Source organism: Nymphaea colorata, chromosome 10 (genome assembly GCF_008831285.2).
Source record: "Nymphaea colorata isolate Beijing-Zhang1983 chromosome 10, ASM883128v2, whole genome shotgun sequence".
NCBI lineage: Eukaryota > Viridiplantae > Streptophyta > Magnoliopsida > Nymphaeales > Nymphaeaceae > Nymphaea > Nymphaea colorata.
The window spans coordinates 18,951,913-18,978,462 of NC_045147.1; the positions used below are offsets into that span (position 1 = coordinate 18,951,913).

Consider the following 26,550-nt stretch of genomic DNA (forward strand, 5'->3'; position numbering starts at 1 on the left):
GATATTTTACTGCAAATACTATCGTGGCAGTGCTTGAACAGTCTCTTAATTTCAGGGTGCAGTTCTTAGGTCGTCGAGCAGGGGGTCTGTTTTCTTGTCTGATGCGTGATGTATGATTGGAGCAGATGCGGAAACAACGATGGGACGTTGGTGATTCGGGCAAATCTGAGGCGTTGTTTCTTCCCCTAATCCTTCCTAAAATTTCAACGTGTTCTGTTCCATCAGTTCCTAAAGTCGATCGTCAAGCTCCCACCTTCAATGTGGTTAGCTTTTCGTCTTCTTCTCGAGCTGCAATCTGGATAGCTTTTGTCTTCTTCTTTTGCCTTTTCCCCCACTTCCAGCTTCTACATCTGCTTTCAGGTTTTGATTCTTCAATAGCTTTGGCTTCCTCGATCTGAATATTCTTTCAAAGGGTAGGTTCTTGATTCTAGATCCTGGGAGGTAATGAAATGATGGGCTTTATGGCATCAGCTTGGTATGAACCGTTTTGCCAAAAGTTTTGGAGAAATTATTTCTCTGCAAAATGATTGCCCAATCAAAACAATGAAGAAAAAGGAAAAAGAAGCACGCCTATCGACCTGTCCTTCATTTTTCTTGAAGTCTCTGGTCTCTCGAGGTTTCTGATTGAATGCAGACATTATTCTTTCATTAAAGTAGCAATATCATTCTTTCGGATTCTGCACTGGACCCGTTTTTTTCTAATCCCTTGACTAACTTGTTTGATATCTAACGTGCTTAGAGTTGCTGAATTGGTGGTTCATGGCGCCTGATTTCTTCCGATGTACAGATTGACAATGCTGCGTTCATCATGTGATTAATGATTCTCATTCAGATATACTGCAGCAGCTTTTCTTGTTGTATTGTTCTAAGGATATATAAACGAGTACAGTTTACCACAATGCATATATTGAGCATATCATATGAGTTGCAATTGGGCAAGTGTATATTCAGCTTATTTGGTGGAAGAAACAGTAAGTGGACACCAGAGGCGATGGCTGGATCTGAATCCAGCAGGTTGTGGAAGGCCACGGTCTGCTAAGAAATTGACATGCTGTTGGTTTTTATGACTGCCAATCGGCGGCATGGAGATTGAAATTGCTTCTTTTTTATAGTACAAGGGATGTTTGAAGAATACAAGTGATGATTCTGTGGATAAATACTAACAGAAGATGCTGACTGATCTCCTTACGATGAAGTCAAGCATGTACGAATATCGTTTCATATAGCTGATGAGGCTAATTGGAACTAATTAATACGAAAATAGTTTATATTGAAGCTATTGAGTCACTCTGTCCCATTAATCCAACTTAAAGTTGCAGGCAACCCAGGTTTGCAATCTTCTTGCATTTGTTTGTTCCGGTTAATCAGATATTTCAGATGCAAAAGCAGAACCTGCGCTTCTGAAACAGATTCGGCAACGAAATGACCTAGCAGATGGTGTGGAAGCATCTGCGGGTGATAACTCTTGAACAAGATTTCAGTGTAAGTAGGACTAATTCTTCGGGAGGATTCTAGGATTTCATGAATGTCGTATGATCAACCAAAAATCTCTCTCCAGTTGATATTATTAGTGTTTTAGTTTTGATCATGCTCTCTCTTTTTTTTTTTCTCTGTAACCTCAACTGGGTAACATAGCTGATCTAATAGGGGGCACATATAAGGCGTAGATTCCTGCTTGTGCTATTCTTCTGAACCATAAAAGGTGGGATCACAAAACTCTAGTTTACGGGTATACCGTACCCTACCTAGTCTAGATGCAGCCCAAGACCCCAAAAGCAAAAGGAATGGAGCATATTGGAACTTCTTCAGATGGTAGATTGTTAACCTCATGCTTCAAGCCTTGAAGCTCTTTCTTCCTGTAAACAGACAGCGTTTTAATAGGGTTGCAATCACAAAAAAATAGTTCAGCTTTCACCCTACAGTTCAAACACAAGAAAAGGAAAACCGGTATAACTTATCTGGTTCTTCCAAGCACCACACTCCATAGCCTTGGATATTGAGGTGCCACTTTCTATTCAATCCACCCTTGATAACATTTCCAGGGAAATGTTATCCAGGACGGTTTAATGGCAGTTGTCAAACACGAGCTATCATAAGTATGGTTTCTGCAAGTGATACTTAGTTTATGGTCTTATCAGGCCTAACAAGCACGAAGGTTCCTCCAATTCACATTAGTTTTAAAAGGTTGAAGATCTTTGTCATTCATGCTTGTGACTTGTGAGGAACAGCCTATGAGTATTAATTTAGCAATGCTCTCCATCTCTCCTTCCTCTTCTATTGGGAATGAACCGATGAAAACTGGTTAGGAGAACATTTGGTTAATTTTAATGGAATATAGGAGTCTGTCAACTGATTCAAACTTTCGTTTTGTGTGTCCATGGATCAGCTAAATACATAGAATCGATCTGAACCAAATCCAGTACCGTAGGAAATCTGCAAATCTCCCATCGTGGATCCGATCCATTTGCAGGTCCTGATATATTTGAAAAATGAAGTTCTTTCGGTTCCAAAATTTTCGGACATCTATATTGACTTGTCAAAGAATCCAAGCGAGTGTCAGCTGAAGTTCAAATCTACATGGATACGTCATAAATTTATTCAACTTCAAACTAATTGGACCTGACCCACACCAGGTGGGTCAGTGGCTTAACCGGCTCAAACTCAAAAAAACTAGGCCCTGAGCAGGGGCATGGGGCCATAGCCAAACCAACGTGGGAACTAGGCTCGGTGTCCGGACCGACCAAGGGCAAGTGCCTTTCTGCACGTACCGACCCAAAACTATGCTCTAGCTTGGCTACTGGGACCGAGCCAAACTTGAACCTGAGCTCCCAGAGTAGCTTGATCCAAGTTCAATAGGGGCCAACTGAGTCTCAATCGCCTGGACCATCTGATCAGTTTCTCAAACAAACGGAAGACGCAGTCTCTCCTCCTCTCCCTTTGAAGTTTGAACAGTCACCCGGGGTCGTCTCCGAGGTATCAGCTCCCCACGGTCGACCTTCAGAGAAAATATTCCATGGTATGATTCGAAAGGCCTCTTCTCTATGTCTTTTATCTTATTAAGGTGTTTTCTTGTTCTCTCATCGCGTTGCGCAATCGTTATCTTAGTTCTTGTTTGTTCCAAGGGTGCAAAAGTTTCGTTCTTCGGCTGGTAATTCACAATCTCTGCGTTTGAATCAATTGAGGTTTAGTTTAACACCGCATAGAAGTTTCTGCTTGAAGTGGGTGTGAATGAATCGTTGACTTTTGCTTTCTAGGGAAGAGAACAGATTACGGGAGTTCCCCTGTTTGGGGTTCTTTCTGTAGGTGGGGATTGTGGGGTAGTCTGATTTTTCATGTCCTTGGACTTACGTTGGGTGATGCAGGAGACTTGCCCCTCAGTGAAGAACGTCCTTCTCTTGGATTCGGAAGGAAAACGCGTGGCCGTCAAGTATTATTCCGATGACTGGCCCACACTAAGCTCGAAGCTGGCATTCGAGAAAGCTGCATTCTTGAAGACCCAGAAGACAAATGCACGAGCGGAAGGTGAAATTCCGAGCTATTGCTTTTTAATCTCTTTGCATGCCGGGATGTGTTTGTGTAGACTTTGACAACCGTATGGTCGGTACATTTTATCGTGTAGCAGTTTGATTTTCGCATGAAAACGCTACCATGTATTTTATGTAGGTTTTGTTAAATGATATTTTTGTAGAGGAGTTCTATCACGGGCACAGATCATTTCGGGAGGTGGTAAAAAAAGAACATCATGACTGCTGAACTCTTCACAGATTAGAAAAGGGTCCATACGATCAGAATTGAGCAATGTGGGACTGACATCGCCTCTGAGAAATTCTCCGTTCCTGTGTTTCAGAAAGGACCTGGTTACTGCGGTTTTTATTGTTTATAGAATGCGTATTTCCTTTGATAGTTATTAAGGTCTTTTTTTTAGTCAGTGCTTTAATGGCTACAAGCCTACAAGTCTTCTCATGGTTTGAGTGACATGGTTCTTCCACAAAAATTTTTCCTCCTAAATATGGGATCGGCTTAGCTGAGTTCCCCAGAGATGACACTGACGACATCAGGTTGAGTTCTCATGCTTGATCAAGATGATGCTAATATCCAAGAGGGCTCTCATCTTGTTTGCTAGGGGCTTATAGGGAATACCTCTTTTGCTAACCTATGGCATAGTTCTTTTATCATTAAAAATTGGAAACTCTGAGCTACTCGTTTCTTGGTTGTTAGAGTGATTACACGTGCTGACCTGTTTGATTGCCTAGATATCTGTCTGTAGTTGGTAGATTATGCAGTACTCGATGATTTTATGGTGTGTAACTCTGTCCTCTTAATCATAATGCAATGGCTTAGTGCACACCATTCTCACATCAATTATCAGGTCATAAGTTATAACATAGTTATGAATTTCACAATCTGATAACATGGTTTTTATTTTGCTCCTTGTTTTTGCAGCTGAAATAACTATACTTGATAATTATGTTTTGGTCTACAAGTTTGCGGCTGATCTGCATTTCTTTGTCACTGGTGGGGATAATGAAAATGAGCTTATTTTAGCGGCAGTCCTTCAGGGCTTCTTTGATGCTGTTGGAATTCTTCTCAGGTTTACAAATATTAAGATAACTGTCTTCAAGGGTTGTGGAACACATATCTTCTGTATTTCACAGCTATGGCTTTCTCATCTTTTGTCTACTTTGTTTTGTTCCAGAAGCAATGTTGACAAGAGATCAGCTCTGGAGAATTTGAATCTCATCCTCCTATGCATTGACGAGATTGTTGATGGGGGGTAGGAAAATCTGTCTGTTGTGATGCTTAGTTGCAGCTACTGTTTTTTGCTTTTAATTTGCATAAATTGCTTTCACGCTATTCTTCGTTTTCCTTTCTCTTCTTGATGGAAAGGGGACTTGCTGTATGTGGCTCTAATGATTTATCTCAAAAACTTTACACAAGATATTCAGTGTCTCTGTCTTCTATATTCAATATCTCTGTGTTACCTTTGGGGCATGCAACCACCATAAGTTCACTCTGTAATTCTGTGCTATTAATAGTAGACTTAGTAGTCTAACTCTATGCAAGTTGAACCATGGTTGGGAATACTTATGTATCCTCAGATGCTTGAATCTCCAGTATATACTTCCAAAACAAAACATGCAGGCATCCATGGACCTGCATCCAATGTCATGTTTTACCATGAACTAGTTTGGAACTTTGTTCATCCTTTCTAAGGTGGGCACACTTTTAGGAGTTTAGGAATTTTTGCTACGTGAAATAGAACTGCAAATGCAAATGGCTTATTCTAGTTGAGTTGAGGATGCTATCTTCACATGTGATATATCTTGAAAAATAGGGAGTACATATCTTTTTGAAGGAAACATTCCCCTAGAAGTTTTAGAATCCTAAATTATATAAAAAAATGAACTCCAATTACCTTGTTCTTCGTTCCAATTTTAAGGTGTGAATCCTCACATACGATTGATACATCGAAATCATGAAAAAATGCTTTATGAGTTTTCTTTGGCGAACATAGCCTGCATTCTGGGGTTATATGTTGGCCTTATGAAATTTGTGTCACATAAAATAGCTAGTGGTGGCCTGAAGAGCCCAACTGGCTGGTTTGTATGCTCAAGAGTCTGTATTTATCAATATATGGCGGTGGAAGCTCTTGTATCACATTTAGTGGTTGCCATAGTTGTTGAAACATAAGTATGCTGTCTGGAGACTCCCTTGAGATTGGACAGGATGTGCTTTTTTGGACTATATGTTCTCTAATTTGAAAGGATAAATCAAAACAAGATGGATTATCTGTAGAATAGAGATTATTAAGACCCAATTTAGTGTTTTAGGCTACGTCGGTGCTTAAGTTCTTCTAGGTAGTGAAATTGTTGCTGCAAGTCCCACTGGGATGTTTTTATTCCTTGACTGTTTGGCTCTTGTAGCCAATTACTGGGAGACATCTGGGATACCTCTGCAGGTTGAGTTTTGGATTGTGAAAGATCCTGGTTGATATTTATGTCTTTGATGGCATTAGGTCAACAGTCACCGATTGGGAAGTGGGCAGAATTTGATGTCAGAAGTTATAGGTCAACAATCACCAATTGGGAAATATGCACAATTTGACGTAAGCAGGATGTGTTCCCTGCAGTGCATTACAATGACTCTTCCGTAACTTGGAAGCTTCTGTTTGGTTTCAGTAGAGATTTTCTTCTCTCCCAAGAAAATCTTATGGAACTCATGCATCTCCCTCTAATTATGGTCAAGGCAAAACTATGTCTATTTTTTCCTCTGATGGGAATGTTAGTGCGGTTATCCATCCTTATGATGCTCTTATTATCATCGTGCGCTTGACTTTGGTTGTTATGGAATGCTTACTGGTTAAAATGGTATAAGGGGTTAATGTTTTCTTGTTTCAAGTTTTGACTGTATATTAGGCAAAAGGGAAAGGAAAATTTCCATGGATTATGTGAAATGCTAATAGTATGTGTCCACTGTTACAGTCGGTTTGAATTCAAAGGTGCTATAGCAGTTTGTAACTTTGTTTTCCGTTTCCTTTTGACATGTAATAAATTCTTAATTATCTATATAGTTTGTGTGAACATCGTATGGATCCAAAAGATTCCCCCTGGTTCCCACCTTCCATACTGCTTGATATTTTTGCTTGCCCTACCATCCTCATGCCTTTGGGATTTGAGAATGATGCTTGTGGGGAGTCTGGGTCTCATGGTGAAGCTCTACAATCTGTTCAGCGGCTAAAAGAATTGTCTGCTTTTTCTTTTATCTCTTCTGTTTCCCTCTATATTTGAACTTGAAGCTGCTTAAATTTGTGCACTATTAAATTATCTTCTTCTTGTATATTGTTAGTTTTACTGTTTAGAGAATCAGATTGCGTGAACCTATCTGCACAAATCATTAGGCTGGCTGAGAGCTGAAATGGAGATTGGAGTGTTGGAAGATTGAGATGGGAGTGAATTGTCAGGATTGTCCTTGTAAGGGGGTACTTGCAAATGGCCAATTTCCACCCTCATCTCTTCTCCTTCTTACGTTCTTAACTTTCAAATCCCTACTCACAAACATGTACTAAGAAACCATTGCATAAGCAAACGTGAGGCCCTGTGTTCCCTAAACAGCTGCCATATTAGGCATTCTTCAATAATCAACTTGTTGCATAAACAAATTAAGGTACATATTCATTCATCAGGAATATCCAGGCATGTACATCTCTAGCATAGGGCACATTGTTAACATTTTTCCTTTTTAACTTATAAATATCCTTGATGAGCCTCAGCATTTCCTTCTGTTTTTGTTTTCAGGATTATTCTTGAAACTGATGCAAATGTAATCGCCAGCAAAGTAGCTACAGATGGCCTTGATGGATCAGCACCCTTCTCCGAACAGGTGCCATCTTCTTGCTTTTCCACACTGATTATTCTGCTCTGTATGTCTACAAAATTCATTTGTTTCATGCAATTAACATCTTGCATCTCTTGCTTTTGTTGCAGACGTTATCCCAAGCCTTTGCCACGGCAAGAGAACACTTGGCTAGGTCACTACTCAAGTAAAAAGCCGGTCTTCCGTCGTCTGGATCTCTTCCAATGTGGGATGGATTCTAGGACAAGAAGACATTTTAAAGATACTTCACATGGAGTTTGAGGCTGGAGTTGTCTTTAGTTCTAGGATTTGCATAATCATCGTGGGATTCTGTTCAAACGTAGTCACGTCTCTCTCTCTCTCTCACTCTCTCTCTCTCTCTCTCTCTTTCACACACACACACACACACACACACACACACATTGTCCATTTTCCCATATGACCGCACAGGATTTATGTTTTTAGTGGACATTATTTGTTCTAACAAAATAGTGGAAAGTTTTCTTCAGTATGACTGGAGTTTGATACATATGATGAACTTGGCACTCTGCCTAGAACGAAGCGACAGAAGATCGCGGATTTAATGGGATGCTAGCGGCGAATTTGCTATTGTTGATTCCAATCTCCATACTTTTCCTTCTCTGAAGAGGGGACGTACGGCCAACATCAAGATTCGTTCAAACGTCTAAAACGCTTAACCAAGAGATTCTCTATTCTCCCAAGGTCGTGGGTTTGAATTCGGCTTCCCAAAATAATAATGGAACTCTTGTTTTTTCTGTATAATCAAACCTGGACTCGGTTGATGTTCTTTTATGCTCTGATTTTCCGATCTAGAGTGCTGGGAGAGAAGGCTCCCATAACCCTTTCGTTAACAAAAAATATTAAAGAAAAAGGCAAAAAACAGGAGTTCCTGTTACCATGTCCAGGTATCATGTTTGGTCTTGTGATGGGCCACGGGTGATGAGAATGAGTTGTCCATTGGCCCTTCCATTTAGAGAGTAGATATTTTGGATAAATACACTGACAAATCTTGGTGTATTCATCCAAGGTGTGGAAGATGCACTGTTGACGTCTGATTTTTTTCTTCTTTAACATAAAAGAACTAAAACGATTCTCATGTTTCATCTTTCTATTAGATGCATCATTTTCTTTTTCGAAAATTCTCAGGTAAAATCATTCTTTCAGTTTCAAGGGAAAAGAAAAACTGGTATTGGAACATCTAAAGTGATATACTTTCTGATATTACCCTTTCAAGCCGATGAGAGATTTTTTTTACTTTTGTTAGAAAGAAAAGAGAAACTGATCATTATTTCACTCAACCTGATTCTTTTAACCAAGGTCATGGGCAATGGTAAACATGGTTGCATATTTAATGGTTGTGAGCAATACTGATGCAACCATCCGAAAAAAAAGGGAAGTACCGTGCCTGGTTTTACTGAGCTTCAAAGGCAAAAAATTGGGCTCCTCAACTGCTTCACGTTCCCCACAGTTCATTCTCTCAATTCGACATGTAAGTTATGGGCATGTTGCTGGCCGTCGTCGGCCACACTAGCCTTTTTTGGCCACCGGAGGGGAGGGCGATTCATCATCGCCTTGCTAATTTTGTTGCTTTTGAAGTGCGGTTCCTTGACTGACGGGGCTTGCTTTTCTGACTTCTCACCCGCACAAGTCGGATGCCACTAATCATCAAGTTGGGATTCTTCCTGATGTGGATTTAGTATGAAGGTAGCATATAAAAACTATGGTGCATGTTTCCGAAAGCTAGTTCTTTTTCCTTTTTTAATTAGTTTCACATTTGTCTAAATCAAGTGCGTATCACTATTATGCTATAAACCATCTAGAGATGAAGCATTCTTGTTTATATATACATATATAGAGAGGGAAGGTGTCAAAAGGAACAGGCAGTGCTACTTTTGACGTAAGTTTCCTCCTTGCAAGTGGAATTAAAAGTACAAGTTGATCCGGATACAAGATTGAGTGGAAGCAGTAGGTCTTCATCTTTTGAAAAAAATGGGGGTCGGTGGGTAGGTGTTTCCCCATTCTCATTTCTTAAACAATATTTGTTCTTTCACTCAGATATAAAATTGCAGGACGCAATGTTTGACCTTATCCCCTTACATCGATCGAATGCAACAGACAAAAGTTCAAGGTAAAATATTGATAATCCCCACGTTGTTAGCTTTCTTAAATCAATTATTTCTTTTTTAATTTTAATATTTTTTTAAGTTCTTCTTTTCCTTAAACGGTTGGAAGGGTCATGAAATCAAGAAAATGTGCTTATTCTTTATCACACAGGGCATGTGTTCACAACATCTACAAGTTCCATAATAAGTATACATTAGGGAACAGTAGTATACTTGGAATGGCTTTTGCTGTTTTTGTTTTCATCAAATAGAAATATTGTATGTGAGGCAAAAAGGTTCAGAAAACGAAGCCGGCGATGGCGCCACCATTGACTGCGTGGACAGCAATACTAGTGAATATGGCGAAAGCAGTGTGCGTTATGTACCGCAGTTCTCTATATAAAGGCCCCTTAGTTGCAGTACTCATTATCCGCGTCATAGCAAATAGCCATTGAATCTCTTTCTGCATTTAGTGCATCAACTCGATACCTGAGTTTGGTGGAGATGACAAGCACCTTGCTCTGCAAGATCTTTGTCATGGTTGCAGTGGCGACCTGCGTGTCTTCTCAACTTTCTCCTACATTCTATGACAAGGTCTGTCCACGGGCACTCCCCACGATCAGAAGCGTGGTGATGAATGCCGTCCAAAAGGAGGCTCGCATGGGTGCATCCCTCCTGCGTCTTCACTTCCACGACTGTTTTGCTACCGTAAGAACATCCTCCCACTTAGTCATCTTCTTAGATTTACACCACTAAACGTCGTTAGGTCGAAAAATCATGCATCTAACCTTTCAAAAGCTGCATTAAAGCGTCTTCATGGTTTCAGAGACCTCAACAGTTCTGGTCTACAAAAACAGCCGTCTAAATATTTCAACTTCAAACTAAACGGATTAAGTAATCTAACTGCGTATACTAGTATTTTTTTTTTCCTTCTTTGAAAACATTGTCCATTTGGGTAGGCCTCCACAACATTTAGACAGATCCACAGGCATGCACATTATTCTGTTTTGATTGGAATTGATACTCAAAGGTACTTGGCTAATTCGGGTAGTAAAGGCCTCTCTCTTGTATCAGCTGTCAAGTTACTAAGCAGCACTCCAATTCTATAAGCAGGTACAACAATGAATTGAGACTAATAGTCACGGGGTTCCACACTGCTGTAAGTGCAACTGATCTCATTTTCACATGCGATTTCCTCTTGTTGGAAGCCAAAGGCAGCCACAACCTGCCGGACTATGCCAAACGTAGTTCTTTCTTGTCTAATTCTGGTTATACAAGTGTAAATGGACGTATGGTTAGCTACTTATGTAAACTAATTTTCTTCCCGGTTTTGGTGATTCGGGAAGGAGAGAAAAGTAAGAGAACAATTAATATTTAGTGAAGTACCTAACTTATATTTAGTGAAGCCTCCTAATTTACAGTTACTGTGAAGATATCAAGCTATCGGTGGTACTACATAATGAACTAACTTGCTTTGAAGTTTGATATTGGTTGTCTTTTATTTAGCTGATCATATGATTTATGAATATATTGGACGTGTATATGTCAAATACATAGGGCTGTGATGGGTCGGTGCTGCTGGATGACACGGCCAGCTTCAAGGGAGAGAAGACAGCAGCTCCGAACGCCAACTCTCTCAGAGGGTTTGAGGTGATAGACAGCATCAAGGCTGCTGTTGACCAGGCCTGCGGCGCCCGCGTCGTCTCCTGCGCTGACATCTTGGCTGTTGCAGCCCGAGACTCTGTGCTTGCAGTTAAGAACCCACATGCCCATGATTTATTTGACTCGTGTTGCTTTAATACTTTTTCTGTACTTTTAGAACTTTTTCGTAGTCTTCTTACATGTTATTTTGGAGACCAGCCTTTCAAATTCATCCATTGTTTTCATTTTTGATAAAGGAAAAATCAAAGCTTCTGTCCATCAACTAGCACTAACATGGAGGAAAATGAAAGCATGGACTAATTGGAAAATGTAAAGTGGGGATAATGGATCTAAAATTGGATTATTGAAAGGAACTATTAAGAAAAAAAATGGTTTTTCAATAGCTATTTTTCCATCTAACAAGTAAAGAGTATCAAGCCAAAGAAGCGGCTCTTTTGCTTGCTTCTTGGTAACCAAGTGCAGCCAATAGACTCTGTTGGTGGTACCAATCTTATGCACCACGAGAGGGATCTTCTCAACGTTGATGTTGCGTATGAACCCATTTCTAGCTTGTACACAGCAATAAAATTGGTGTTTGAATTAGGAAAGAATTTCTCTTTTAATCACAAGAAATTTCAGATTGTTCTTACTCGTTGTCACTCTTTACTGCTTTGATTCTATGTATATAGCTTGGAGGGCCTTACTGGCAAGTGCCTTTGGGAAGGAGAGACTCAACCACAGCCAGTCTGGATTCTGCAAACAAGGACATCCCTTCACCCACTAGCAGCCTCTCCGGCCTCATCTCTGCTTTCCGAGCAAAGGGTCTCAACCAGCAGGACCTAATTGCACTTTCCGGCGCACACACCATCGGCCAAGCACGCTGCCTTCTCTTTCGAAACCGGATCTTCAACGAAACCAACGTTGATTCCGACTTTGCTACTGATCTTCCAGATTCGTGCCCGGCCTCCGGCGGTGACAACAACCTCTCTCCTTTGGATCCGACGACGCCGTACGTGTTCGATAACAAATACTACGCCAACTTGGTAGAGAAGAAAGGGTTGCTCCACTCGGACCAGGAACTCTTTAATGGCGGATCTGCTGATGCTCAAGTCAGGTCCTATATGTCTGACCCAATCTCTTTCGCAAGGGACTTTGCCAACTCGATGGTGAAGATGGGCAGCATAAGTCCTCTCACTGGGACTGCTGGCCAGGTTCGCGTAAACTGCAGGAAGGTGAACTGAAGCGGACGTTGTTGGACGCTTTTGTTATGTATTATGAACTAGAGAATGCTACATATATGAAGCATGAAGGAAACCAGAGACCAATGCAAGCTGTATGTCTGGTTTCAGTAATGAAATATAATAATGATCGATATGGTGTTGCACTTCCCATGTTCTGTTACTGTTTCACTATATCTGGTCAGTCTTGTTTTCAGAAAAAAATTCGTGCTATTTTGAAATATTTTACTGCAAGGCAGAAATAGAGATAAAAATAGGAACAACATATAACAATGACAAAGATCAGCATTTTCAGGCAAGTATGACGATCATGTTCATTTTATAAATAAATAATTATTGTGTTTCTCTTAGTATTTGTCAGCTTTTAAATAAGCTTAAGCCGAACATTCTCGAACTACCAACCCAAGAATCACCGATGTTGGGCCTGTCGCGTGACTTCCCATTCAGAAAACCATGAGAAAGTTTTTCCTTTTTTTTTCTCGCTCATAATTTTCCGCTCTTTAAATGCAGATAGCCAGATAGGTGTACTACCGATGTAAATCCTAACGATCAGAAATTGCAGAAGGTATGAATCCCAAAACAACAAGTAAAGACAGAGTTATGGAAGAAGAAGAACGCTGAGACGGCAATGCTGATTTAGAGTGGAGAGAGAAGCGCAGAACATGGAAAGTTGAACCTCCTCAAAGTATCCTAATAATTGATCCACTTTTGAGTTTCTTCTTTTCAATTTCATTTGGTCCTCCTATTAATTTTTATAAATTGGTAAGTGCTAGCCATCTCCTACTTGATTGTCCTCGCGACAAAAAGGTTCATTTTAAGTATGTACATATGACAATTGACACGGACAAATTTCAAGCAATAAGTTCGTTTCTCATTCCGTTTGGGATAGGCAAGCCAGGGCAGATCCGACGCTAATATCCAAGACAAGCCTTAGGTATTGAAATCTTCAAGTCAACCCACCTAACCAGGTAAAATGGAGCTCCAGTAGATATGCCCATTCTTCCAATTTAGTTCGAACGCTCAATAATTGCAATTAAACAGTACTCCTCTTCTTTTTATCAGAAGAGTTGAGGGGGGAAACCCACTAGTGGACCCTCCTAGAAGCAGCAGTAGAGCTCCTCTTGCACCTCCGCGCTCGCTCCTACTGCACCAATCCCCTTGTGTCTTCTCCAACTCTTTCAGTGAAAGCTGACTACCATGAGACTTGACCTGCATGTATCTGCCAAAGGGAAGCAGCTCGCTCCCACTGTGCCAACCCACATCTTCCTCCCCTCCCCTGACTATCACTTTATCCTAAACCAAAAGCCTGGCATTTAACCAGATGTCCGCCACAAGGCCAATGAAAGGCTGGTCCAGAACAAAGTACTTTCAGAGCCAACATCAATGGCAGAATGGCGGTACGTTTTCATGCTGCCCATGTGCAATTTTCAATAAATAGAGATGTCAGGAGACTCAGGACAGAAACCACCCTCGGATCTGAGACTTCAAGATGACGAAAGCATTCAGCGGTACATGGACTTGTGGATCTAAGTTGGAGGATCTCTAGCATGAACCTCCCTAACCTGACCCACTAGAGATCCTGGGATCCCAGGCCATCAAGTCAGGGATCGGATGAATTTTATGCGGCAAAATTTGGCAACCCTATTTTGCAGCAAGAAATGCAAGTGCATACTATAGCATGGAACAGTGTGTCAATGGGGTTAGGTTCCATTTTGCCCGTTTTTCCACCTAGAAGGACCGGAAAGTCTTTGTTTTTTTACCTCTCTCTCTCTCTCACGCTACACAATGAAGAGAACAGCAAAAAAGGTAATTATTTCCAATTAATTCCATTGAAAAATATTGCAACTAGCGCTACAACGAGAGCATGGTCTATATTACAGTAGAAAGTCAGCCGAAACTTATGCCGCCATAGGACTTTTTTCCCGAGCTGGTGCAATGCACTGGACTGCACAAAGATACTGTAAATTATTAGTCCAATCAAACTGTTCACTAGCTGGTCATGTCTAGATAATCGATTGCATAAACAGGACATAATCATGAAATAGTTGCACAGGCCCACTACTTAAACATAGATGGGCTTACAGAACCAATCCCAAACACAGATGGGCTAACAGAACCAATCCCAAACACAGATGGGCTAACAGAACCAATCCCACTACTTGAACACAGATTGACTAGCAGAAAATTAAAGCATAAACAATCCAAATTCACATATCTTGGGTTAGATACAGCGGTTTCAAAGAAATTTCAGAAAGATACATCTGATTCCTGCCTCCATTCGTACATATATGTCGATAAGAAAAAGAAGATTGCAACCAGTGCATTTATGTGCCTGAAAATTCTGGAAAGCACCATTGACATGCCTATTTGAACAAATTACCATTGTTCAACTATCAAACAGAATATCAGGGACAGAGACACTCGTACATCAAATCCCGCACTTACTCCAAGTAACTCTCATTCGATGGAATTCACTGGAAAAATGGATAATCAGTGCGACAGTTTGAATGTATGAGAGCAAACCTTAGCATGAACCCACCATGAGTTTTCTTGAAAAAGTAGTTGCCAATTCACTTAAACATGAGCCCGTAGACCAAATGTCACCATACTACGCAAGGACAATATTTGTTTATAATCAATTTCCAGCAGAAAAATCCCTCCTGATATTAAACCATTTTGAAGGTCTAAAGGTTATATAAGATGAATATTCATATAGCAAAGAAGTAACTTTTACTTGACCTGTAAATTATCTAAGAACCTACATGATAGACCTTGTTACCCAATAAGCACCACTCCTTTTCAAACAGTTGCTTTACATGATCTCGCAAATGTATGCAACCTAGGCCTTGTGAATCATGATGTGGAAGACTTACAGGTCAGATATGATGTTAATCAAGATCGTCTTTGCGGTCGTAAATCTAACAACATGGATTAGGTGAATTGTTATCCATTTAGACATTGTGAATCATGATATCTTGAAGGAAAAAGAAAAACATTTGAGTTTGTGACATGCAAAATAATTTTATTGGAACTCCAACTTTTATTATGAATTTTTTCCATACGATACTAACTCTAAAGTCTATACCAATTGGATCAATTAGTTCATATATCACTGAGAATGAACGTTTAAGCAATAACTTTGCATAAATTTGATCCAATAAAGATAACTAGAGTAGACTAAGAAATACCATTCACTGCACTTTCTTCTCATTTACTTATTGGCAATTCTGTGATTGGCATCAGAATGGACATAACAATACTCACAGATTAAGGGGAATGATAACCATTTCAATGTTGATATTTGTCATTCGTCCATAATGAATGTTATGTCTCAAGCCATAGGAAGTTATTATGTCGCACTGTTAACAGATTTCCATGAAAAAAGTTGAATCCACCTGAGACGGATATAGTGCAGGAAGTGAAGACAAAATAGATTTTCTCATTAAAGGTCGGCAGGATCTGTGTGATAAAAAGAATCAGGGTATTCCTATATCAGCATGGCAAATATCACCAGCAGTCCTGCTAAGTAAGGTTCCCCTGTTTATTGGTCGAGCAGGGTGTTAACATGGATAATTAGTTATATAAAACTTGGAAGTTGATGATGGCCAGTTTCATTGCCATTGCCTGGGATTCCTACTTATGCCCGTTATAGCATCTCAAAAGGATAGAAAGGATACAAGCACCCCAGTCTATGTAACCAACCTGAAGTGCTCAGATGGTGGCGTTTGCTTGTTACTTTCTGCTTATCAAGAAAGCAAGACAGCCACGGCAAGAAAAGTTCGATTGAAGGAAGAAGAAAATGCAGAAATTTAAAGGGGAATATCTGAAAGGTTCACACGTCACGTAGTATTCACATGGGGAGCCATTTTCTCAAGCTTGAGAACCGGATCCATGTGACGTGAATGTATAATCTTTGGGAGTTTCAATGAGATTTTTCTTACTTCAGCAAACAGAAAAATGTCGTACGCATGTGAATTCTAAACACATGTGAGGTAGCAAAGCAAAAAAGTGTGGAAAACGGAGACAGACTTAGATACCTGAGCAAGGATGTTGTTGCCCTTGTAGATGGTACATGATCTCGCAAAAGGGCTGCCTTTAACTAACATGTCCCAAGGCGTGGAGCTCATCCCAGTGCAGTAACATCGTTTAGGATCTAAAGATTCTAAACCAAGGTATATCTCTAATTCCTTCACCCACTTGCTTGCTTGCTGCCTCTTCCTTGCACGGAAAACCAACTCTTCGCATCCAAACCAGTTCCTTCTACAACATTCCCAGTCAAATCCTCCCTGAGAAAGTACAGCGTTGCATTGAAAATTGAAGACCAACAATTAATGACTACACCGATGCAAAAAATGCAAGCCTAGCCCATAAAATTACAAAAAGAGAAAACAATGCCAAAGAGAGAGAGAGAGAGAGAGAGAGAAAGAAAGGGTTATGGTATTCACAGGTTTCTGATAGAGAGATAGGAGGGGGTTCCCCGATGCATCAAGCACGAAGAGCTGCTTCTGCTTGGTGGCGCTGCCGGTAAAGTAGGAGCTGCTGCCACCCCGCACCTTGAAGGCAAGATTGCCGTGGGCGTCCTCCACCGTGAAATCGCCACCGCTAAGACTAAATACGTGCTTCCTCACGGTGTAATCTAGAGGGAGGGGAAGCTTTGCTGGAACGCCCACCTGCTGCTGCTGGTAGGTCGACGACGCCATGGATGTTCCTAATCCTGGCTCAACTATTTCAGGGAGACGAAGAAATGAGGAAAGAGGGAAAGGGTAGACAAAATGGAGATTGGAGAAAAGTTCTTGAGATTCTGAGAATAAATTGCGATGGAGGAGAACGACCCTCCGGTGGAGCGGTTGAATTTGAGTGCACGACACCTTTCCGCCTTTCCCTTGTCAACAAATCTCATTGAAACATTGGTATTAATTATAAGAAAATAATGTTATTGTTGAGAACATGATTATCTCATACTTTCCGACGAGAAATTTTGGTTATTCTAACTTTGCTCCAGGCATTCACCATGCCAAAGACTGTAAAATTTTTAGGCACCTTGACCCTTCAAAACTTTTGGTTAGATTGAAAGAGTTTCTAGAACAGGCGAAAGAGTTTTCAAAACTTTTGCTTAAGCAATTCAGATTTGGGTTGAACCAGGCTTTAAAGAGTCTGACTTATTATGAATTCTACCTCATCATATTCGAATTCAATCTCGGTCACAAACTTCATTTTTTCATGATCGAATGTGGGTTGAATTAATTTTAAGACCACCGTTCGCATGTAATGGAGTAAAATCTTTACCGAATCTTTGTCAAATCTTGATCACTCATTCGAATTCAAGAAACATCATGTCATTTGACTAATATTGGATAAAAAATGTTCACCGAATTCAACGAAACAGGTTAGCAATCGAATATGTTCGACTCATTAACAACCCTGCCTACCAAGAGCTTTTGAGTTCTAACTTTTTCATCGGTGTATCACTTTATCATGGTTCTTGTTGTTGCTGCAATCGAAATGATTAATGAACCGTGTGTGGCACATGCGCCCTTGCCTTAACCGATGAACTGAACTGATTTTTTGCCAATTTGATTCAAATGCCCTTTATTATCCTGTGACTTGAATCATCTTCTGATCTATTTGATTCAGATCAGCAAAATTCAAAGCTAAGAGAGGTCAACTTGTAGGTATTGAACTTTGAAAATAACATCCGTAATGGGTTTTGTGCAAACCTAGTTTTTTGGACCAATTTTTGAAACTTGATTTGTGTACATGGTAACAAAATCAAAATGACGTTTGTTCTTAATAGTTAATGAGGTGTTTGATTACTTCATATTTTAAATTCATGGATTTGATATGACATGCTTTTGTTAATATAGCAAAAAATACATGGTTCATCAAACGAAGGATTCTAGGTTCGATCGTAAGATCCAATTTGATGGATGGTCTGATCATAAATTCACTGTTCTCAAATCTTGAACATTTTATATTAGTGACAATCAAACAACTCCTAAGGAAAAGATGCAAGATGAAACTTATTGAGCTCAACCACCTTTCGGCTAACTAATGAATGAACTTTTGTTGATAAAAATAATTTATTATAAGCACCAAGGCAAAGGTGTAATGGTTATCAACAATAAATTGCTCTAAGTCTCTACCCAAATGTTAATTCTTAATTTCTTATGAGTAGGAATAAGGGGGCGTCAAATGAATGTCCTCAACAACACCCAAATTTATTGCGATGCATGTTATTATATTCATTTCATAAATATGATTTGAAAATCGAAAATAATTCATGAAACACCTTACAAAATGTTTCATAAACAATTACAAACAGATTCATAAAACAGTTACAAATTGTTCGGTTTACAAAAAAAAAACCATAAGAATTATATGTACCTGATTCAAGTGACTTAAAAACCTCTAATTAACAAAGATCTACAACTCAAATGTCCCTCACAATTTCAAGCTGACAATATAAAGCTTTTATTATGAGTTGCCTAAATATTTTTAGGGAAGACAAAACACTTTTTGTGGGGCGTCCGGAAATCACTAGTAGCTTGGAATTGGAATAAAATTAAGAATAGCTGTTCAACTTTTGATATACAAACAAATAACTAAAGAGCGACTTCGGAGTTGGGACATTCCACCGAACCACAATTTCAGTCAATTGAAAAGAAAAACTTAGCAATCTTAGAATCTTTTGACGCCATCTCGACTTTTGGAGATAGCCCTAGAATAAAGTTGAAACGCCTTCTGAGTCACGTAGAATTTAGTCATAATTTATTTTTTTTAGCAAAACTTATCAATAATTTTAAACACATTCCATTTATTGTAATGGTCGAAGCGGAGGTTGGTAGGCAATTAATTTTAATTTCGAATTTTTGTAGTGTCATTACTAATGTAAACAAAAACTTAAATACACAAAAAAATATATAACTAAACGCTTACCCCAAAGCACCACATGAATTCTAGTGAAGAAGATGATGAATTCTAGGGAATTAAGAGAAAATGAGGGCTTCAACCTTCATTCATTCAAACAGTAAAAATTACCCTCCCACTGACTCATCCGAAAAACTCCATTTGGAGTTGGCAGCGAGCCGCAAAATCCGAAAGAACGAGCCCGTCCTTGGGCTTACTGCCAAAGTGATAATTTTTCTTTTTCTAATATTTTCAGAGAAGGGGTGAGCATGACATTGACGGCCACACCACAACAGTGGGACCCGTGATCAGCTCGAGGACCCGAAGAGGACACGTGTCGGTTCCACTCTAACGTTTTACAGTAGCCGGTACACCGCCATCTTACGTGATCCTCCGTCCAGGGACGCTTTGGAATATAACCTCACCATGTTGTCATGGTGAAGCCAAAGGCGAGGGAGCGTTTCGGGAAGAGGAAAAGAGATGGAGAAAAATAGTTGGTCACGAATTTTGTGATGGGCAGCATGCATTTGATGGAAAAAAACAAGATAAAAAACCAAATAATTGAGAGAGAGAGAGAGAGAGAGAAAAAAAAAAAAGAGATATGCCCACATAAATGCAATGAACGGTGAATTCTGAGCGACCTTTTTATTTAATTCTTTTTCTTTTTTCTTGCATTCCAAGATTGCACAAGCGATCCTTCTTTTCCTTTCCTCTCTCTTTTCGTCCGATTTAGGCAAAAGGCTCCTCTGGTCTTGCTTGCCATGTGCTCCTCTCCTCCGAGTTCTCCATTGGAGGCCTTTTGGGCTTTCGGGGGGTCCTTGGCTCCTTAGGATCTTTGGTGCATTGACGAAATATTTGGGGTTGTCGGTGGGGTTCTGGAAACTTGGCGTTGGTGGTAATTCGGAGTTTTGAGGGAAATCGGATTGGGAGATTGAGGAAGAGGGAAATGGGAAGGTTGTATCTGAGCCAGTTGTCTGGGCAGTTTTATTGCTGTAAAACATGCCATTGCCCTCTTGCTTACATTGATGACATCGTTTCCAGGGTATTTTTTTTTTCCTTCTGTGAGACAATCTTTGTTTCTATCTATGTCTGTAATATTTGGTTGATTTACCTGATTTGTTTTTCTTAACAATTATTGTTTTATTTTGTGGGTTTTTTGGTGATTGGGGTTGCAGTACTCTCCGGTTGTTCTGTTGGTGTCTTCTTTTCTTCTTGTTTCTAGCTGTTGATATTGTTTTGCGATTATCGGTTTGGATACTTCTTTTGTGAATTTTCATTTTCAAGTTTGATGTTCGTTTGGAAGGTTAAAGTGTTTCTGACGAGTACTTTTCATCTTTATTCCTACTAGTTAATGGATTTGATGGTACAGGAACCAGAGAGGCTTATCGGTGGATTCGGTTGATCTTTTGTTCTTTGTTTACGTTTGTTTACGTGCGGTCTTTTATTGGATCACATTTGAAAGATATATGCTTTCAATAGTTTCTGTAAGTAGGAAGATATCGACCAATGCTTCCTGGCTGCCGTTCCGGGACTGAGCAGGACCTATCAGGACTAGAAAGTATGAGTTGATGTTGTTTTATATTCTGGTAATAAATGATGGAATGTCCCGCATTTTGGTTAAGAATTTGTTTCTGCGTATGAATCTATGCTTGGCTGCTTTGCCTGAAAATTATGTAATGAACTACATTTGTCTAGCTCACCTACGTAAACTTTTCGTGCTGGTCTGGTCCAGAAATCTGAAGTTGTGTCTGCAACGTCTCCTGTTGGTGCTTGTCATGTTTTCTTGTCTCCTATTGGTGTTTGTCATATTTTCTCTTGAGGTGATCAGATGCTAATGTCCAAATGCGACACTTGTAGCAAGAAGGTATAATACTACAATCACAAATTTCAGAGTTTTTTTTTCAATTTTGGTAAACTTGTATTGAATTTTCAAACTGAGAGTGATTGACCTGGTTGTATTGTATCAATTTCAAGGAACCTAGCAGTTCTGCAAAACTGTAGATTTAATGGAAACTGGAAAGTGCAACACTCTCATCTGTTGTTTGTTTATGATCATTAATTTTACTACTACTGGAATTCTGAACTTTTGCTCCTCAAATTATGCCCACTCTAGGACATGCCTGGAGTTCATGATTGGCAGCGTTATGAAGATTGCTGAAGGTTATTGCTCTTTGAATGAATGCCTAATCTGGAGGATGGCAATCAGTTAGTTGGCAGTCTCAAAGTGTCATAAGGTCATACTGGTGTTTGTTTGCACGATAAAAACAAGCAGCTTGCTTTTGCTGGTTGAGGCGTCCTGTACTCAAGGGAAATTGGATGTCTGCTTGCTATTTAATGCACAAATTTGTGCTCTTATCATCAGGAACAGAAAAACTGTCTCCTCTGCCCTTTTTTCCCCTCCCATTTTGTTTTATTCCTTCTTGAATATGGTTTTGGAAGGTTGAGAGACTTGTGCACACAACAAGGTTGGCTAGCTTGTGGAGAATAAAGATCATTGCTTGTCTAATTATGAGTACTGAATTTTGTAGGACTATTAGCTTATCCGCTTTCTGTCAAAAGAAAAGTAGGAATTCGCAGCATACTGCACTCATAAGATGATGACATGGAGTTAATATTATTTCATAACTAATAAATGAAGCAATAGCTTCAATGTCATATACATGCAGGCATTGTGGTTAAGCAGCATCTTGAATATTATATACTTATGTCATGGGCATTATATTGGAGTGCATGTAGCTGAGTTGACATCATCCATCTTGGCAAAGTAATGTGGTAAGTGCTTGTTTTCCAGAAAGCATCAGAAATTTGTCCTTAAGAGGTAGCGAGAAGCCTTGGAAATTGATTTTACATTGATATGGACTAGATTTGTGGCTTGAAGCGATTCTTTTTGAAGCAGATATCAAGGTGGTTGAGATGACATTGAATTCAGATATCAACCATGAAACTCGATGTTCAAATTCCAAAAGAATGCTGAATAATGCATAAAATAGTAAAACTCTAGATTACTATTAAGAGTGACCAGAGATAACTATTACAGGGACACTGTGAAATTCATTTCTTTATGGCTGTGGTATGAAAGAGACGCTAAACTAAGGCTTCCATCTGATAAAATCAAGTCACAAGGTTTATACTTTATGGTGTAGAGCTAAGTCACATGGGTACTTGGGTACAGCCCTTGTACCTGTGTCGCTGTTTCGGCTTGACAGAACATTTGCAATAACGTTTGGAGAAAAAATTGAACGATCCTTCGATTGGAATTTATTATGTCATGTGCTGCCAAATAATTTAATATCTCTTTTACAGTAATGGTTGGTGGAAAAGTTGGAGGAACCTTTAGTTGGACTGTTTTTTGCCGTGTATTGGCAAATAGTTTGGAATTATACCCAGTGACCTAGTTTCAAATCTGTGAAATACGAAGTATAAAACAATATTCTAAAGCTGATAACATCCGATATATTGATGAGAATTGATGAAATGAAGCAGATGACTGGTCTGTCATATCATCTAGGCGAGTGACTGCTCTCTCTCTCTCTCTCTCACTCATGTGTGTGTAGGTTACTGCAATGACCTTGTGTACCTAATGATGCACAACCTGCATATTGATGGACCACAGCCCTTGTGGCTCTGGGAGTCTGGCTTGTGTGGTATGGCCTAGTAATGTTTACTGAAAATCCATGTTTGCTCCTGAAGCTTTGTTTTATTGTTTAGTGTTCTGTTCATTCTAATGTGGTGGGTGCAACTCAGATATTGTCTGTAAGAATTATAATGTACTGGCACTTCTTCTGCGTATACTTATTTCCATGGAGAAGTGAATATTTGTTCTTATTGTAGTTTTTTTCTTTTTTTTGCTATGTTAGACTTTTCAAAGCCGACGTGGAAAGGCATACCTCTTTGAGTCTGTGTAAGGCTTCTTACATAAACACCTCTTATTTGTTTTTATTATTTGGAAAGCAAACTCTTCGTGCATTAGAATCACTAATGTTTTCGATCATACATATTCCATTTGATTTCCATTCTACAGCCCCTTGTATACAGTTTATACTGGAAACTTCACGAAAAAACGGTCTTAGCCTATATGCATCTGTATCATGGACATAGGTTTTAAGCCCTATGATAATGTTCTTGTGAGCTTCGTCTGTGTGCATGGATTGCCTTGCTTAATCTGACGCTTCTGTTTCTTGCATTTATATCTGGAATGTGGGCTTCAAGTTGGCAACTGTTTTCTTTATTTCTTGCCTGATCAATGACTCCCAATGAACTTTTTTTTGTTAGCTTCTACCTAAATGTTATTTGTGCCAGGCAGGAAAATTATTTCATGCTCACATGTACATTGTGGTATCTTTGTTTTCTTTTTCTGTTCTAGTGAGCTTCTATGAAGCTAAAGAGGATTGAGGATGAGAGTTGCAAGCTCTTTTTTTCATGAAAACCATCTTTGCGATCCTGAAGAGGTTGTGCTGAAAGATATCAACAGGGAAAGCAGTTATAAATGTATGTTGTAGAATGTGTAGTTTAGTAGTGTTACAGGAAGTTGGAGGCACACTTGTAGATTAAGGGACTCCAATACCTATTATATTTTGTATCATTGTTCATAACGTGGTGGCACAGTGACCTACATCAATCACAACTGGGGAGATGTCCAGAGAGAAGTGGTTGCACTGGATAGTCAAGTTCAAAGAAGGGAGAGCGCATAAACTTATCAAGGTTTAAGTTCAGGTTGGGCATTACGACTCTAGACTGACCCTAGTTGTGAAAGGTCTTTAGTCAGGGTTATCAATTGCTATCCCTCACTTGCATGTGTTGGTCACTGCAAGTTGCACTTTTCTTTGCAGTCATGCCACATCAGATTGCTCATTTATACATACCTTGATCGCTTTCCCAGATTGATTGTGTATCCTATGGCTGAATGGGGACATGGTGCTACAAATTGAGATGTCTCTGGAAATCCACAACCCAAATGCAATCACTGCCAAGAAAACGTCCAGGTTTACTTTGAGAAATCTTGCTTTCTCACTGGTAATCATGTTCTGCATGCACACATCTCTTTCTCCATGCATGCCTATATGGGAGTTCAAGAGAATAACCGTTCCCTCCAATTAGGTTTCGATCCTGGCCTAACCCATCATGGCTAGAGCCGGAGCTCAAAATCAACAAATGTTCAGTCTGGAAAGTTATATACAATTCTCACTGTCCATCCAAAGAAAACAGTCTTACTGATTTTCCCACTGAGAGGAGCTGATGTAGGTGGAATGCATCCTCTCTTTGACATTGTTTTTAGCACACCGTTTCAAGTATATAATGATGCTAATACAGATACTTCTAATTTGGATGTGTATCAAATATCAATATTATAAATTTGTATTCTATCGTATGACATAATATGCTGTGACACATTATGCTGTACCTTACCGTTTGATATGAGCTGCATCACAGTATTGTGTTATGAAACATAAAATTAGCCTTGGGATAGTACTAGTTCTTTTGTAGGATGATTTCATATCATTCTGGGTGTGCAGTATGATAGCATCACATCAAATTGTATCTGCCCCATAATTTGTAAACAATTTTTTTTTTGTTTCCAAAAAAAAGCAACTGCTCTCACAATGGACTTCTTTTTTTGTTTCAAGGGCCATTTTGGCCTTCTTTTTCTGCATTCCCCCTCATTCTTTGACTCTTTAGTATTTTTTCATCTTTTGGTTTTTCACATTCTTTTGGCTCTTTAGTATTTCTTTTAGCTTTTGGTTTTTCACATTTTTTGAACTTATTTATCGTATCTTATGATGTAATGTGATATGATATGATTTAATAACGCTTTATCTTTAACTTTTTCAATTTAGATTATGGTACAATTTACAATTGTGATAAATGAAGAACGAAATAAGCAAAGGTGATTGGTCTTCTACTTTCATTTTCACCTGAGAAAGGCATTTTAACCTGTTGCACTTATAAAGCAGCATAAATGAATGAGGAGAAGGATGCTTTGTTTGCCAAGCCTAAACTTTTCAAACAAGTCATTAGGATTTAAGCTTTATTATAGTTGGAAATCTCCATCCTTGTGCATCATCTTGGTGATTGAAGCCAGTGTAGTTGAAATATTCTCTTTTAGGTCCCTTTATTACTATCTTCTGCTGTCTTGGTGGACCAACCTCTCAGAATTTTCAACTTCCCACTTGTTGAGTAAGGTTAGCATATGTCAACTTCTGCAGTCTCTGGTGCTGAGTTACGTGTTTTCTTTCTGTTCTATGATAACTTTCTGTATAGTGTACATTCTTAGTTGGCTTCAGATTTCTAAAGGATGGAGCATCTTTGTGATTGACCTACGCTAGAATGCTGGCATCAGATGTTGACTTACTAACTGAATTCCCCTTGTATACTGCAGTGTTAATGTTACAGTTGGGATTTTAGAAGATAAACTAATGCTTACTGGTTTACATACTGTTGCTGACATCTATTGCAACTCTTGTCATCAACTCTTGGGGTGGAAATATGTAAAGTCCCTTCTGATTTTTGTGCCAGTCAAATTTTAGTATGAATAGTTAGCTTATTCATGACAGCTAGTCCCTTTTCAGGAGAAAGCTTATTCGAAGGCCCAAATGTATAAGGAGGGGAAATTTATACTTGAACGGTAAGTCTTGTGAGATCTATAATCTGCTACTTACCATCCAAGAACTGCATATGGCTGATGTTTCATCTGCACATTCTTTTTACAGTGACAAGATTGAACATGGAGATGGATCGATTTCTCCAGAGCACTCAGACGATGCATAAATAAGTCTAGATACTAAGACCATGGATCAAAAGACGAAACTGTAAATTTACTGTAAATCAACTTAATCTGAAACTGATTTAACATGTTCGAACTGCAAAGCACAACTGGAAATGGACACATTCTTTCTGGCATGAACCTCTTGCGGATTACGTCAGTTTCTATGTAGAAGCTGCCAAATAGATCTGTTATTGATAATATTGATGTGACATGCTGTGCTTCGTGGGAACAATTGCATAGGAAACACGAAGTACCAAAATGAATGGATTTCCTTGTGGCCTTATCTTTATTTTTGAAATTGTTGTCCAGAAACTTAGAAGAAATTAGCTCTTGATCAATGATCGAAGGATATACAAGAATTTCCAACGTTCTTATGTCTCGATTTCTTTGACGAACCGGGAACTGCGAATCCTTTGGCCTTGCATTATTATTGCTATTATTATTATTTTTGCATGATGCAGCGGACAGTGGGGACAGAAAGGGGCCAAGGCCAAGCACAATTTAGCTTATTTGACCACTCTTCAAG

At 39.3% G+C, this 26,550-nt stretch overlaps 4 protein-coding genes across 6 annotated transcripts; 3 read left to right on the forward strand and 1 right to left on the reverse strand.

The window, feature by feature from the left end:
• Positions 1 to 2,857: 2,857 nt before the first annotated feature.
• LOC116262501 (coatomer subunit zeta-2-like) lies at positions 2,858 to 7,864 on the forward strand. Of its 2 annotated transcripts, XM_031641943.2 has the most exons (6): positions 2,858 to 3,016; positions 3,363 to 3,522; positions 4,444 to 4,591; positions 4,697 to 4,774; positions 7,296 to 7,380; positions 7,485 to 7,864. In XM_031641943.2, the coding sequence occupies exons 1-6, from the start codon at positions 3,014 to 3,016 to the stop codon at positions 7,542 to 7,544; spliced, it is 534 nt and encodes a 177-aa protein (XP_031497803.1). In that variant the 5' UTR covers positions 2,858 to 3,013; the 3' UTR covers positions 7,545 to 7,864. The 2 variants fall into 2 exon arrangements, with proteins under 2 accessions (XP_031497803.1, XP_031497802.1); XM_031641942.1 differs by lacking the exon at positions 2,858 to 3,016 and having other exon boundaries at positions 3,357 to 3,522.
• A 2,056-nt stretch (positions 7,865 to 9,920) lies between these two features.
• Positions 9,921 to 12,488, forward strand: LOC116262500 (cationic peroxidase 1-like). Its single transcript, XM_031641941.1, has 3 exons — positions 9,921 to 10,184; positions 11,034 to 11,228; positions 11,807 to 12,488. Exons 1-3 carry the CDS (start codon positions 9,981 to 9,983, stop codon positions 12,356 to 12,358), a joined length of 951 nt encoding a protein of 316 aa, XP_031497801.1. The 5' UTR covers positions 9,921 to 9,980; the 3' UTR covers positions 12,359 to 12,488.
• Positions 12,489 to 14,147: 1,659 nt separating this feature from the next.
• On the reverse strand, positions 14,148 to 17,255 carry LOC116261830 (protein LURP-one-related 7-like). 2 transcript variants are annotated; one of them, XM_031640714.2, is made up of 3 exons: positions 16,801 to 17,255; positions 16,393 to 16,641; positions 14,148 to 14,313 (listed from the first exon to the last, which is right to left on the reverse strand). In XM_031640714.2, the coding sequence occupies exons 1-3, from the start codon at positions 17,053 to 17,055 to the stop codon at positions 14,254 to 14,256; spliced, it is 564 nt and encodes a 187-aa protein (XP_031496574.1). In that variant the 5' UTR covers positions 17,056 to 17,255; the 3' UTR covers positions 14,148 to 14,253. The 2 variants fall into 2 exon arrangements, with proteins under 2 accessions (XP_031496574.1, XP_031496573.1); XM_031640713.2 differs by having other exon boundaries at positions 14,148 to 14,300; positions 16,801 to 17,254.
• Positions 17,256 to 19,709: 2,454 nt separating this feature from the next.
• LOC116262345 (protein yippee-like At3g11230) lies at positions 19,710 to 26,313 on the forward strand. Its single transcript, XM_031641629.2, has 5 exons — positions 19,710 to 20,303; positions 23,119 to 23,162; positions 25,638 to 25,746; positions 25,828 to 25,883; positions 25,969 to 26,313. The coding sequence occupies exons 1-5, from the start codon at positions 20,208 to 20,210 to the stop codon at positions 26,024 to 26,026; spliced, it is 363 nt and encodes a 120-aa protein (XP_031497489.1). The 5' UTR covers positions 19,710 to 20,207; the 3' UTR covers positions 26,027 to 26,313.
• Positions 26,314 to 26,550: the final 237 nt, after the last annotated feature.